This window comes from Telopea speciosissima, chromosome 6 (genome assembly GCF_018873765.1).
Source record: "Telopea speciosissima isolate NSW1024214 ecotype Mountain lineage chromosome 6, Tspe_v1, whole genome shotgun sequence".
Classification (NCBI taxonomy): domain Eukaryota; kingdom Viridiplantae; phylum Streptophyta; class Magnoliopsida; order Proteales; family Proteaceae; genus Telopea; species Telopea speciosissima.
The window spans coordinates 62,067,392-62,083,418 of NC_057921.1; the positions used below are offsets into that span (position 1 = coordinate 62,067,392).

At 38.8% G+C, this 16,027-nt stretch overlaps 1 protein-coding gene across 1 annotated transcript in view; it reads right to left on the reverse strand.

Moving 5' to 3' along the window:
* Positions 1-15,719, reverse strand: part of LOC122664800 (exocyst complex component SEC6) — a 94,664-nt gene extending 78,945 nt beyond the window's left edge. Inside the window, exons 1-8 of the mRNA XM_043860781.1 lie at positions 15,564-15,719; positions 13,493-13,531; positions 8,049-8,137; positions 7,810-7,900; positions 7,503-7,592; positions 7,306-7,385; positions 6,471-6,563; positions 424-450 (exon numbers count right to left, since the gene is read on the reverse strand). Coding sequence (XP_043716716.1) covers positions 424-450; positions 6,471-6,563; positions 7,306-7,385; positions 7,503-7,592; positions 7,810-7,900; positions 8,049-8,137; positions 13,493-13,531; positions 15,564-15,692 — 638 coding nt within the window. The 5' untranslated portion in view covers positions 15,693-15,719. The remainder of the gene's footprint in view (positions 1-423; positions 451-6,470; positions 6,564-7,305; positions 7,386-7,502; positions 7,593-7,809; positions 7,901-8,048; positions 8,138-13,492; positions 13,532-15,563) is intronic.
* Positions 15,720-16,027: the final 308 nt, after the last annotated feature.

A 16,027-nucleotide genomic window follows, 5' to 3' on the forward strand; every position in this document is an offset into this window, starting at 1 on the left:
TAAATAAATAAAATATAATAAAAGTAGGAATAGATTGTGCAGAATTTCTGCACACAAATATCTACTACTTTCATTTGATAGTGTTGCTGACAAAATTAAGTTGAACACTGATGAACAAGCTGGACAAGTTTGATGTTAGAAATGTTGATGGGTCACTCATTATTTACTAGCCAATGTAGGTACCATCACCATGACATCGCCACATAACAACACAAAGAATTACTTTCTTCCTTTTATTTGGTGGGTGATTTACAGAATTCTGCATCTACTAATAAGAAGCAGTGCGAAGCAGAATATCCAAAAACAAGGAAGTCCAACAACATATAAGGAAAAAGCACACAAATATCGAATAAGCGTAGCATTGAACAACTAAATGTAAAACTAGAGAGAAAATCATTGCAAATGTTTATTAATTGATCATACCTAATAGCACGAACCAATGTCTGTGGACTACAAAACAAAGAAGTGTAATAAGGAGAATTAGAAATATCATAAAATGCAGAAAAATAAAAGGATAAGAAAACAGTCAATTACATATTTCAGATATAAATGAAAAGATAAGCACACTAGTAGCACAATAGCAATCCATGCAAACAAAGCATACCCCAAAAAGAAATTGAACGGATATCAGCAACGAATTTCAATGTAAAATTAATTGAATCCAGATATATGGTCCCAATATATCATGCATGCAAGAAAATAAACACACAACCAGACAATGAGCATCAGAAATATAACTGATGCAAAGAAAACATAAAAGATTGAAATCATGAGCTAAGTTTAATTCTAACGGAAAAAAAAAAACTGTACGCACACATAAGCAAGGTTTAAGAACCATATCGCAGAGACACTAAGAGATGCTGGATATGCTCAAGATAGGTATGGATACATACAAAACTAGTGTTATTTAAAACATAATACAACATAAATAAGCAATAAAATGATATCTAATCATTATGAGCATAGTTGTCGAGGTGTGTAGGTGAGCCCAATCAATGGTTAGGCACTTTGGAGTCACTTTATTACATAAGGCGGCCCTTTAAAATGTAAGGATATTTTACAAATTTAGAGATTCCAGTACAATAATTTTAAGCAGGGGTGTATAGTTTTGGCCATGTACAGTCATACATAATATCATTTCCCCAATAGAACATTGATGTCAAAAGCGTGAAGGGAGAAGTATAAGTTAAATACTTATACTTCTTCCATTGTACTTTCCTTTTTCTACATCCACAAATCACGAACAAACGCCTTGTCCTTCTCCCACCTCCGCAAGTCAAGCATCTCATTCATCTAACATCTGCAAGTCGAGCAGGAAAGCTTAATCGAAGATCCTAACGAGCAGAAACAGGTACACTTTCGTCTGTTCTTCTTCCTCTTCTTCTTCTCCTCTTCCTCCTCCGACAGTGGTGGTGACAGTGTTTGCCATTGCAGCTTCCTCTTCACTTCTCCCACCTCTGCAACTCGGCCTCAAAGTCACGAACAGTTGAGAAGAGAAAAATTCAGAGAATGGTTTGGCTTGTCTGATATGACAGAGGCCGTTATTATTTATAGTGTGGATAATGGATTACACATAAGGTATGCTTAGCTAAGGCTGAGCCACAGTATAGTCACAGTCCTTAGCCAACATACAATGAATCTAGACAGTCTACGTAACCCTTATCCTTTAACACCCCGCGTTCAAGTTGGTGCAAAGATATCCCTCATGCCCAACTTGAATACAATAGGATGAAATGACTTAGAAATCAAACCCTTTGTGAGTACATCAGCTAATTGGTTTTCGGAAGTGATGAATGGAATGCAAATCAAGCCCTATTCAAGCTTCTCTTTGATGAAGTATTTTGTCAATTTCAATGTGTTTGGTCTTGTCGTGTTGGACTGGATTATGAGCTATACTGATTGATGCCTTATTATCACAGTAGAGCCTCATAGATCCTTCAGGTGTCACTCCCAGATCACCAAGTAACACTTTAAGCCAAATAAGCTCATACCCTGTGCCATTGCTCAGTAATCTGCTTCCGCGCTAGAACTAGATACTACTAGTTGCTTCTTGCTTCGCCATATAACCAGATTTCCTCCAAGGAATGTACAATACCCTAAAGTTGAGCACCGGTCATCAATAGAGGCTGCACAGTCAGCATCAGTACAAGATTCCAACTTCAGATTAATGTTGTTGGAATATAAAATGCCTTTTCCTGGTACTGATTTAAAGTACCACAGAATCCGGTATACCGCCTCGAGATGAGTAGACTTCGGATCATGTAGAAAACGGCTAACAACTCCTACAACATGAGCAATATCTGGCCGGGTATGAGAAAATCATAGTTGTCAAGGCGTCGCCTAGGTGTCCAGGCAATTTTGTTGGGGCCTAGGTGACAACCGCCTTATTGCAGGGCGCCTTGCACTGGTTTTTATTGGTACCAGGTTCCGGTATTGACCCTTATTTATGCCAAATATCATTGAAGTAAATGATTTTATATTTGTAATTTCATTTACTTAAGATATTATTCATAAATAAGCAAATACCCCCCTATTTAAATCAATAAAAATAGTTGACAAATCAAATTCCAAAAGGATAAAAAGTCAACCCCCAGTTCAAGAACAAAACTAGATTTTCGGCGGTAGGTGAAATTTTCAACTTTCAAATGCTAGGGTTTTTCTCAAATCTAAAAATTTTATAAATCTTAATATGGAAAAACATTGCTAAAAACCAAAAGTACGGTAAAATATTCATTTATTTTGATATATAAAAAAAATTTATTCAGAGCGATTTTGACAGCATTTGAGCAGACCAAATAAGGTTTGACCGGAACATAACTTCTTCAATATAAATCAGATTTAAGCACTTTTAGATTTGTTGGAAAGCTGGTTTTGTGCTCTAACTAATACAAAAAGTCTTATGTAAAACTAAAGTCATTTGACTAGTCAAACTTCTTAGAGAATAAGAAAAACTCTCTAAATCGAGAGCAATTTAATTACTTATAGATAAGCTCATATTTTCTAAGAACAGTATAAACAAAATGTGAGACTAGTATAAACCAAATGTATGTTTTGATTGTTTCAAACTTCCAATAGCTTGCTTCTTCAGTTCTGCTGTCTTCTAGTTCTATGCTAATTTTTTATAACTTGATACAACAACAAAACAACAACAACCATAACCTTATCCCAACTAAATGGGGTCGGCTACATGGATCCGATAGATGCTATGACAGTAATGGAAGTAAGAGAAATAAAAGGAGTAAAAGGGAGTTAGAAGAAAATAAGTAAAGATATACATCGAAGTAGTAGTCAAAGCAGCATCCTGGGAACAATCCTCTACAAGGGGTCAGCTACACGGGTCTTTGTCCTCCAAACAACTCTATCTGCGGTCATATTAGGATTGAGCCCTACCACATGCATATCCTTTCTTACCACTTCTCCAATAGTCATTTTAGGTTTGCCCCTACCTCTTTTAGCTCCGTCAAGCTGGATCTGGTCAGTCTTCCTTACTGGTGCATCCATGGGTCTCCGTTGGACATGGCCATACCACCACAATCAGCTCTCACGAAGCTTGTCCTGTATTGATGCAACCATAGTTGTCACGGCGTCACGGCGATCCAAGTCGGTGGAGGGGTGTCACGTCGATATATCGACATGTCGCCCGCCATGGCGTTGTCATGGCGAGCATGTCGACCATGTTTTATTTTTTATTTTCTCTATTTTTAATGTTTTAATAGATGTATACTCAAGCCATGTTTTATTTTTTCTCTATTGTTTCTCAAGTTTTAAGAAGAAAATTTAGAAATCAAAGAGGGAAAGAAAAAATCGAAAGAAATCGAAGAGGGAAAGAAGACAGGAAGAAGAAATCGAAGAAGAAATCGAAGAGGGAAAGAAGAAATCGAAAGAAATCGAAGAGGGAAAGAAGAAATCAAAGGAGGAAGAAGAAATCGAAGACAGGAAGAAGAAATCAAAGAGGGACGCCATAGCGTAGGTCGCCATGCAGTCCTCTCCAGCGCCATGACAACTATGGATGTATACAATCATTCCTTTATCTCTTCTGGTCTTGCCGCACATCCACCTCAACATCCTCATCTCCGCTACACTCATCTTGTCTATATTACTCTTCTTTACTGCGCAACATTCCGCCCCATAAGTCATAGCTGGTCTTATTACTGTCTTGTAGAATTTTCCCTTAAGCTTAACGAGCATGCATTTGCCACATAACACTCCCGATGCCCCTCTCCACTTCATCCACCCTATTTTAATTCTGTGGGACATATCATCCTCTATATCCCCCTCTTTGTTAATGATTGATCCCAGGTAGCGAAAGCATTCACTTTGTGGTATCTCCTGCTCCTCAAGTTTCACCACATCATCACCTCTCCTGTTTAGACTAAAGTTACACATCATATATTTTGTCTTTGTTCTGCTTAACTTAAAACCTCTTGATTCCAAGCTTGATCTCCAAACCTCCAGTTTCGCATTAATCCCTTCCAATGTCTCATCGATCAAAACAATATCATCAGCGACTAGCATACACCAATGAACCTCATCTTGGATGTGTCTGGTTAAATCATCCATGATGAGTACAAACAAATAAGGGCTTAGAGCTGATCCTTGGTGTAACCCAATTGTAATTGGGAATTCACTACTTTGGCCCTCTGCAGTTCGGACACTCATCACCACACCCTCATACATGTCCTTAATTATACTCACATAATTACTTGAGCTCCTTCTCTTGCTTAGGACATGCCAAATGAGCTCTCTAAGGACTCTGTCATAAGCCTTTTCTAGGTCGATAAAGATCATATGGAGGTTCCTTTTGTGAGCTCTAAAAATTTTCATAAGTCTCCTAAGAAGGTAAATAGCTTCTGTCGTGGATCTCCCTGGCATAAAACCAAATTGGTTCTCCGATATATCAGTTTCTCTTCTTAAGTGTGCTTCAATAATTTTTTCCCATAGCTTCATGGTATGACTCATTAGTTTTATGCCTCTATAGTTATAGTTGATGTAGCTTGATGTGGTTTAATATTGATTTTTTATGACTTAATGTGACTTAATGTTATTTTTGATGACTTGATGTGGCTTAATGTTGATTTTTGATGACTTGAGGTGACTTAATGTTGATTTTTTATGACTTGAGGAGGCTTAATGTTGATTTTTGATGATATAAGGTATATATTATAGTATACTAAAATATTGTAGAACACTAAATAATTTTAGAGAAGGGGGGAAATAACAAATAACACTTGAGGGCGCCTTGGTTGCCTAGGCGACCCCTAGGTAGGCACCTTGTCGCCTAAGCGCTTAGGCACCTCTCCACCGTCTTTGGGCCGCCTTGACAACTATGGAGAAAAGTATATCAGTCTTCCCATAAGACGTTGGTATCTCTCCTTATCTACTAAGCCACCCCCTTTACAGCTAAGTTATTGAAAATCTGTAGGCTTACATCCAAGCATTGTTAGAGTTGTTGTAGTTTGGGAACTAGCCTTTAGTTCAATAGTCATCTTAGGCCTTCCCCTACCTCTTTTAGCTCCGTCAAACTAAATCCAGTCACTATTCCTTACCGGTGCATCCATAGTTCTCCGTTGGACATGACCATACCACCTCAAGCAGCTCTCACGAAGTTTGTCCTGAATTGGTGCAACTCCCAATTCGGTTCTAATCATAGTTATCAAGGCGGGAAAGCGACCATGGCGTTTTAGAGGGGCAAAATTCAAGGCGACACCGCCATGGCGGCAAGGCGCCCGCCATGGCGGCAAGGCGCCCGCCATGGCGCCCAAGGCGACCAAGGAGCATGGACGCCATGGCAACGCCTTGATAACTATGGTTCTAATACAATCATCCTTACTCTATCTCTCCTAGTCTTGCCACACATCCTCCTGAACATCCTCATTTCCGCTACACTCATCTTATCTATATTTCTCTTCTTAACTGCCCAATATTCCGCTCCATAAATCATGGCTAGTCTTATAACTGTCCTGTAGAATTTCCCCTTAAGCTTAACAGGCATGTGTTGGTCACATAACACTCCCGATGCACCTCTCCACTTCATCCATCTTACTTTAATTCTGTGGGAGACATCATCCTCTTTGTTAATGGTTGACCCCAAGTATCTAAAACATTCACTTTGTGGTAGCTCTCATTCCTCAAGTTTCACTACTTCATCACCTCTCCTGGTTTGGCTGAAGTTACACATCATATACTCTGTCTTTGTTCCGCTTAACTTAAAGCCTCGTGATTCTAAGCTTGATCTCCATAACTCCAACTTTGCATTAATTAGTACCAATTAATTCTCAACTGATAAATTAACTCTCAAGTATTTTAAAGAACATAAAGTGAATATAAAGGAATATGGGATTTCTCAAAAAAATATTAATATAGGCACCACAAAGCCCAATTAACTTGAGCATAACCATTAACCACAAGATTACACACTTATACTGCACAGAGAAAATTCCAAATTCCAAAGTTTCTATAAAAGAGGGTACCTCTCTTTTGCATGTTTGAAAAAATTTGCAATGTGGCCCCATAATGTCTTTTCAAATGTTTCCCAAGTCCGATCTACATCTTCAAAATATTCCCTGTTAAATTATCAAATCATAAGTTTCACGAATCTACATTTTCAAAATATTCCCTGTTAAATTATCAAATCAGAAGTTTTACGAGTACAGAATATTCAACCTAACACACACCACAGCCATGCCCAATGAACCAAAAACCATGAAATGCACTAATTCAATATCAATACTCCACACTGATGATTCAAAAAATAGCTGTTAAACGACATTAAGTCGCAGAACATTTCAATGAATGACAGGGAGTCTTAACAGCATCCAAACAACAAATTTTGTAGCTCCTTGCTTCCTCGTGCATTTAAATTTATTCATTACACTCCACCATTATAAAACTATAAAATCCTATCAAGTACAACCTGACCATGAAGTTCCTTTATTCCAAAATGGGACCAGCAAGCAAAGCTCACTGAGCCAAAGATCTAAGCTTGATAATGGTCCGTAACACAGGAAACACCAAAAACAAACTGAATGCATGCCTATACAACTGGTCCATCATATTCTAACATGATTAATTTTGTGAACCACAGGCTCACACCATACCACCTATATGAACGATAAGATTTACATGACATCATGTAATCACTAGTACCAAGCCTATATATAGGACAACATTCTTATGACCGTGTATAATCACTGGTATGACACCAAATTTCATAATCGACAGACAAGACATCCCAGACTCAAGAAAATATAAATATATATATAATAACAGAAATTGCCAAAAAGAAACAGCACAAATGGAACTGACCTGAGCCTGCCAACCTCTTCCTTATGGGATGCCGCAGCTGCTAATGCAAACCTCCTTTTTCCATCTAGTGCTGTTAACCTCTACTTCAACATAAGCAGAAAAGACATAATTAAAAGCAAGGTCACTGGGAAGTTCAAGCTGCACTCAGTTATAATAGAAATGTAACATTGAGACTGGTTTCAATTTGACAAGGACACCTCATATGTGCTAACGAGTTCTTTATCATCACGCAAAGAATCCCGTGCTTCAGCTGCTTCAACAGAAATAGACATCATCCCCTCCACATCCTACAAAATGGACACGGTAGTCATTTAAATCATCAGAGAAGTAGATGACAAGGACCTTCACATCCATAACTTCCAGGAAGATGTTTGTGAACAATCACAAAAGTCAGATCAGTTACAAGCAATTATGTGGGCTCAAATTTGTTCTTAAGGTTTGTTTGGAGAGAAAGACGGGACTGAGAGACAGACTGAAGCAACAAAGTTTCAAGCATAGACTAACCTTCAGAGTTGTGTTTAAGTTGTTCCTTGCATTGCTAAGGAGCTTTATCTGATCATGGTTTTCAATCAGCGTTTGGCATTCTTGACACAGCCTGATGCACAAGAAAGTGAGACAAAACAAATAATATACAGCTTCAACCATTAAAATTTTAACTGAGGGAGGGCTTGTCTATATGGCAACCCCCATTTAAGAGGCAACTAAACTGATTGGATCATTCAAAGAACCATGAATCAACGTACTTTTCAATACCAATAAAGTTTTCCCGAAGCTGGTTTATTGCCTTCTGAGATAAGGCCAGAGCTTCTAGCCCAGCATGTGCCTGTTCAACCTGTAGGGAAGGACTTATCTGTTAAAATTGTCTTCAATTTTGCAACAGAAGATCGCTGAATTCATGTGAATGAATATATTAAGCAACTCTATTATATCTATACTATTGTATAATGTGAAGCAGGGTTCCTGCATGACTACTATCATGAATGGTATGCGTAAAGCTGCCCCCCTCCTTCTATAGAGGCGGTTCTTTTTTTTTTTTTTTTTGGGGGGGGGGGGGGGAGTGGGAGGGTTTCCACTCCAAGGTTTAATTGGAATCAGATCGACTGTAACACCCACTCAGTATTGGGATCAGCAGCCACTGATCCAACCCATAAGACAATCTTTGGCCAATCTTCCCCAATGATCAGCTGATATGGGGCTGGATAGGCTGGTCCAGTCTCTCATACCATTTTTAAATCCTTAGTCTACTCCAATGCCAATGGCCAATGTGATCCTCCTTGTTTCTTCCTCCTTCCTTCGTCTTGCATATTATGTATAACTACTGTCCCCTTCTCTCAACCCCAAACTCCAATTTAACTTTCTTAATATTTTTCTATGTATACAATATACCCCCCCCCTTGCAACATCTTGTATAAATTCATTGCCAAGATACTTGCCAATAGGCTTAAGTTGGTGGAACCAGTCGGCTTTCATTCCGGGTATGAGCATATCTGATGCTTATGCAATGAGATTGTTAGAGGCTTTGATAGAAAATCTCACCTGCCAGCTGCGCTCATAAAGATTGACATCCACAAAGCTTTTGATTCTCTGAGATGGGATTTTATTTCTAAGGTCATGCTTAAGATGGGCTACCCCCTGCCTTTGTTAACTGGATCCACTACTGATTTCCACTCCAAGCTTCTCAATATTGGTTAATGGCAGTCCAGCGGGCTTTTTTGCCTAATCAGTGGGAACACCGTCAGGGAAGCCCTATTTCTCCATACATCTTTTCCCTGGTGCTTGAAATCCTTTCCAGAAGTATTCAGCAGTGTACAGATCAGCAGTTTATCTCCCCTATCCCCAAGTGCAAGAATATCAAGCTCTCCCACCTTGCCTTCGTAGATGATCGCAAGATATTTTCCAAAGCAAGCATCACTTTCATTGAGACCATTATGTCTTGTCTGCACTCTGCAGCATATTGAGGATTTGTCGGACCTTCGCGTCAACCACAACAAATCTCTCTTGTTCTTGGTAGGGGTCTTGGAATCTGTCGAGGTTAGCTTGATTGAGAAGTCAGGCTTCTCCATTGGCCTCCCTTTGATTCCTGCTAGACTGCCTGCCCACCACTACAACCCCATGCTTGACCTTATTCATAAAAGGCTTCAACTTTGGAAACGTAAGCCTCTCTACTGTGCTGGTCAATTGGAGCTCATCAGATCAGTTCTTCAGTCATCTTACATACATCGGTCCGGTACCTTTGGGCTACCTCAAGCAACCATCAAAGAGATGGAATCCCTTATGTCTGCCTTCCTCTGGAAAGGAATTGATTCTTCAAGATTTCTTCATCCTACCAGTTGGGCTTCGGTCTGCTTTCCCAAGGCGGAGGGAGGGCTTGGTTTGAGAAGAATCAAAGAAGTCAACTCAGCCGGTATCATCAAATTGATTTGAAAGATTGTGGCCAAGCAGAAAAGCATTTGGGTGGATTGGATTCCATGACTCCATTTGGACTGTCTCTTCCTCTTCTGTATCTTCTTGAGTTTGGCGCAAGATTCTGCAGCATCGGTCTATTGCTTTTGGAGCCATCTCCACCATTATAGATGATGGTTTTTCTACCTCTCTTTGGCTTGACCATTGGCACCTTATGGGTGTGCTTCTCAAATCTCAACTCAATTGTGCAAGAGCCATCTATAGTTTGGGTCTCTCCAAGCAGTCTATGGTCGCCGATATCATTAGACTTGGTGATTAGGCCCCTCCGGCTCCTAACCCTCCTCCGCTCTCAGTGGTGTGGAATTTTTTCCCTCCTTATATAATAGGCTTCAGGGTAATGGAGACAGTACAATCTGGACCCCAGTCTCCACAGGGCTATTCAGCTCCAAAGCGGCATGGGATATCATCTGGTCTAGGGGCTCATTACAGCTTTGGCACAAGCTTGTTTGGTTTAAGCACCACATCACTTGCCACAGTGATGCAACCTGAAAATCCAGATTAATGATCTCAGATGCAAGCAGACCCAATAATTAAATCTGTGATCAGATCTGAGATAAAGGAAGCAACTGTGTTGTCATGAGAAGAAATCAAATTGATGGAAGGGGAGGGAAGAGAGAGGAGATTGATCTTCTTGGGAAGAAGAAGAGAGAATAAGAGAAGAAATCAGGTTTGGGATACCAATCCCGTATGCACTGCATAACAGCACAAAAACTCGTATTCTTTACTCCAATCATCTCTAATTGATGGGAGGATGTATCACATATATATAGACCTTCTAAAATTCCTAATTTGACTCGTAAAAGGGCTTCTAATCACTCTAATACACTCAATAAAGTAAACAAACTCATAACAGAATTCTATCTAGATATTAAGTATCCTAATTTAACTACTAATCCCGTGTACTAACATTATCTCCACTTTATGGGCTTATAAATTAGGTCCCATTACATCAAATAAACCAAAAACAAGAAGCCCAAGGTCTATAGAACTCAACCATGGGCAAAAATAAAGTCTACTGAGGCTTAATTGACCCCGTTGGACAATCTTAGCTGCATCAATTCTCCCAGTGTTGAGAAAAACTCAACCTCGAGTTTTGTACAACAAGAGAATCTGCACCACTCGATTGACATACACAGACATTGACTTCATAGCGATGATCCAACACACCTCATGATCAACCGTCACGATCTTTTGATAGTCGTTACCAAATGACGTCTCTTCGATGGGAATTTGATCGTGGGGTTTCGCAATTGAAACCGGACTGTCGATCAATTCTTCAATTTCAACCATGATTGGATCGTTCACTTTAGCTTGATCGTCACGTTCGTCGACCACCATTGATCCGCTTTCGAAAGATTCTATCATACTTGACACATTATCATAGAAGCGGTTATTATTATTGGCAAGCTCCCGACAACCAGTTTTCAAATCAAGAAGGTGTCATTTGCAATTTATGGGACCCATCTCTAATCGAAAGAAGGAAATTGTATCTTTCAATCTCCATAATGTAGCCTCAAGTTCAGCTTTGAGACCAATTGATGCAATATGCATATCTAGATTAAGGATCTCAGATGCAAGCAGACCCAATAATCAAATCTGTGATCAGATCTGAGATAAAGGAAGCAATTGTGTTGTTAAGGGAAGAAATCAGACTGATGGAATGAGATCAGAGTGTTTTTCCTTGGAGATGGAAAATTCGTCCACCGGGTTTTATCACTTTGCAAATTCTTCTGATCAAAGTGCTTTTCCTTGGAGATCAGTGTTTTTCCTTTAAGAGAGAAGAGAGATGAGATCGATCTTCTTGGGAAGAAGAACTGAAGATAAGAGAAGAAAAGAGAAGAAATCAGGTTTGGGATACCAATCCCGTATGCAATGCTCAACAGCACCAAAACTCTTAGAAAAAACTCATATTCTTTACTTCAATCATCTCTATTTGATGAGGGATGTATTACATATAAATAGAGCTTCTAAATTCCTAATTTGACTCATAAAAGGGCTCCTAATCACTCTAACTCAATAAAGTAAATAAACTCATAACAGAATTCTATCTAGCTATTAAATGTCCTAATCTAACTCAAACACTCAATTTAACAACTAATCCCGTGTACTAACATTATCCCCACTTTATGGGCTTATAAATTCGGACCATTACTTCAATAAACTTATGCCCTTATAAAGAACTAAGGTAAGGAGGGCTTTTGCCCCTCGATAAAATAACGGGCTTTTCCATCTGCACCTTGCTTAACCATCGTGTGAATTTCAAAAATAAGAAGCCCAAGGTCTATAAAACTCCCAACCATGGGCCAAAATAAAGTCTTCGGAGGCCCAATTGACCCAATTGGACAATCTTAGTTGCGTCACACAGCTTCACGGTTTGGCGAGCTCTGTCCAACTGCCTTCCAACATAATCCTTCCTCATTCGTCGCCATATCCCAATGTACCCCTCTTGTTGCCTATGTTGGATGCTGAGAAAGATATTAATCATCTATTTTTTTGTTTGTCCCCTATCCTCTTCAATTTGGAAAGGGATTCCTAGCAAAATGCTGGCCCAAGAATCGTAGGATTCTCCCCTTTCAGCGAGAATGGATTTTGGTGGATATGTCCTTTGCCAGATCTTCTATCTGTGATGTCGTGGGCAAGCTCGCCTTCAATGTTGCCATCAACCAGATTTGGTTGGAGCGAAATATCAAGAAATGGTCCCTCCACTCTCTATCCTTTTTGCAGATTTAGGACACCATCTCCTTTGGCATTAAGAACAAGCATTCCTCTATCTCCTCCCGCTGTACTGATTCCCTAAGGAACAGGCATAGTGTTGCTTCATGGGGTTCTCTCTCCCTCTCTTTTGCAGGCCTCTCCCTTCTCCTGAGGGCCTAGTTTTGTTTATTTGTTGTTTTCTCTTTCCATTTTCTTGGGGGGCCCTATATTCTTTCTTCTCTTTGGTAATGAATTAATTATTCATCCAAAAAAACAAGAGAGACTCAAAGATTACCATCCTTTAACAACATATGTAATTAATCTCTCTCTTTGCTCTTAATTTGCATGAGAAAGCGACCTCCTACTTATATTCTTTATCCTTGGCCTTACCTTACTATTTTCCAGTACAGCACTAACTTGGGAAAGCCCCCAACTTCCTTTGCATCAACCACTTATGCAAAATGCCGAAATTGTGACGAAACGGTGCATTTTTTAGACCAAAATGAGCGAGAATCCAAAACAAATATGACAGAAATTTTGCCGAAATTTTGAATTTTTTCATTTTGAAGCAGCATTTCATCTCGGTAGAGTCGAAATTTCCGAAATCTCCGAGATTTCAGCGAGATTTAGTACTATGGTAAGGTCGGCCAATACATGTCGATACTTGACACCATACTCCCAACTTGGATAGTGACACATCACGTTGGTGCCTCAAGTCTGGCTTAAACCTGAATAAACTAGGGCAAAAAAAAATCAGACCATCTTGGTTCAGAGTTCAGTTTAAACCTGTCTTATTATGCAACTAATCTCAACCCTCTTCCATTATGGCAAAAACAAAAATTATTTTGACATCTGCCACTCGAGCAAGAAGTACGTCATGATTGAGTATCTATGATTTTTTATCTTTCCAGGACTGTTCTACTCAACTTGTAAATAAGATAAGAAGAAAGAAACTGGAGAAACAGGAACTCCGACAAATACTGGAGTCAGCATAAATACCAGCATCATCTGGAATATAAGATAGTTATACCTGCTCTGCAACCATTGTACTGAGTTGTGCATCATTTGCCTGACATCACAGATCAAGAGCGACATTAAGCATGTAAAAGGGACTCCTAAAATTATATCAAAAGCATATACAATATGATAAAGATTAGTCAAGATCATAGTTTTCAAGCAGCCAGGAGCCTTAAACCCTAGGCAGAGGCCTAAGTGAGACCTTATTGGTCAAGGTGTGCATAAAACAGGGGTTTCAGGCTATATTATCCATTTATCCTAACCAAGTTACATCAACTAAATGAACTAATATTTAGTCTTCATAAGAGTTAATTAGATGAAAAATTAAAGAGGAGACATCAAGCATTCACTAATCAATCAATGATCACTCAACATCATCAAAACAAGCAACAAACAATCCAGCATCGTTTTGCCAATTACCAAAACTTTAGGGCTTATTTATATCAGTTTTTCCAATTTTAACCTGTTAGTTTTATTATTTTCCAATTTTGACCCCCTCAAAAATATGATAAGCTGCTCAAAATGGAGCCCATCTAGGTCAAAATCTGGCAACGTATAGCCAAGGCCAAGTTGTAAAAAATTAGGTGACTGCAGGGCTCTCAAGGTGATGTAGATCACAAGTCCATATGTACCCGAAAGAAACAAGCTCCAAAACCAGCCCAGCAAGATTGTGGATTCGACTGCTGTGACAGGCAGCCTGGTCTGATGATGTGGTAAGTTTCTGTTGGTTCGATGGAGCATCACCTAAGGCAGCCCCAGCCCAGAGAAGCATGAAGAAGAAGAAAAGAGACCAAGACAGAAATTTATTATTTTTTTTTATAAAAAAAAGTTACTGTTCACATGAACAACACCCGAGTTACTGTTTGTGTAAACAGTGATTTGGAGGCTGATATGAACAGCTGGTATGAAGATATAATTTTATTTTGATACTATTCTCTTTGTAGTAACTAGTTACTAAATCTATTAGTTTTTATTTTAGTTATTCTTGCATGTGGCTGAACTATAAAGCCTAGTAGTTTCTAATTTTAGTTAGGTTTTAGTAGTTTCTATTTCCCTACTTTCTATTTTCAGTTAGTTTCTATTTTTATTATAAGTTTGCCTAAGCTATTAATAGGCCCCCTATTGTAAGGAAGGATCAGATTTGGAGAAAAGAATTTTCAGGCCTTGTTGCCATCGGTTATGGGAGAAATTCCATGTTTCAACAACTGGGATAGCTGTGGGTGAGAGACCGAAACCAATCTATCTTCACAACAGCTGGGATAGATTGGTCGACTTGGGCACCTTGGTTGCCTACCTGGTGTCGCCTTGATTTTTTACCCTCTCCACCGCCTAGGGTCGCCTAACCGCCGTGACAACTATGTATGCAACCATGAATGAACACACGAAACCAATCTATCTTCACAACCCATTAATTTCATCACCATCTCCAACACCTCTCATTCTACAAGATTGTATATACCCATCCAAGGTTGACTTTGAAAACCAAACAATTTTTTCTCCTCAGAATTGCATCAACGCATTCATTCATTGTGAACCCTCCATCTAAAAATGCCTATCTCGACACTTTTAAGCTCATTAATAGGCTCGTATTTCCAGTTTTTTTAGCTCATAAGCTACCTTAACTAATTTGTTCATTATTAAATTACGCTAATTAATATTTAAAAATTAATTAATTCAATCATCAGTCTCAATTACAAGCAATACATTAAGAAGCATCAATTAAAATATAGGCCTGAAATGCCAACAAGTTATCACCAGACTTCTTTCCCCAAGAGTAAAAGTAAATAAATAATGCTAAAATCCTATCCAAAGAACCATAGCCAACAAATAAAGCATTGACATGTAAATAAGCATGTAAGCACTTACCATGATCAAGTTTAAGCAATAGAGGTTTTTTTGTTTTCGTTTGTTATGTTGCAGATCGTACATAAATTGAACTTGGTTAAATGTAAGCACCATATTCTTTAATAGTCCTGCACTTCCCTACAACATCTCTGCTGACTAACCTCGAAGTTTTAAGCTTGTGCACAACATAAACAACACTTAAATCTCAAAAATTGTGCATGTAATGGTTAAATTGATACCTGTTGACGAGTTATGTAATCTGACTTGATCGAAGCTATGGATGACAAAAGCTCAGGAAGAGGCAACAGCTTTGCAACCTCGCGAACTGCAGCTTCTTTAGCTTCAACGCCTAGATCTTCAACCATCATTGTGGTTATCTACACAGTAATCTCAATCTAAAAAGGTCAAACCCTTAGACGTAAGAAGACCAATTAAGAAACATGTGAAATTTCATTCAAGCAATGAAATAAATTTTCTCAAAATAAATCAGCAAGATCAATGTGTTTCAAAGCAAAAGAGAATTGTCTCACATAAACTAAAAGAAAGGACTGCATTGGCTGAAATAAGTCGTCAATTAAAAGTAAAGTTCTACCGGAAGAAATTGCCAAAACCAATCTCATTGCTTAAAGCTAATTTTCTCAAGGAACACAGGCCTGATGAAGTATCTCAAAAGCTAGTTAGAAGTTGTGAAAAGCCTGCCTCG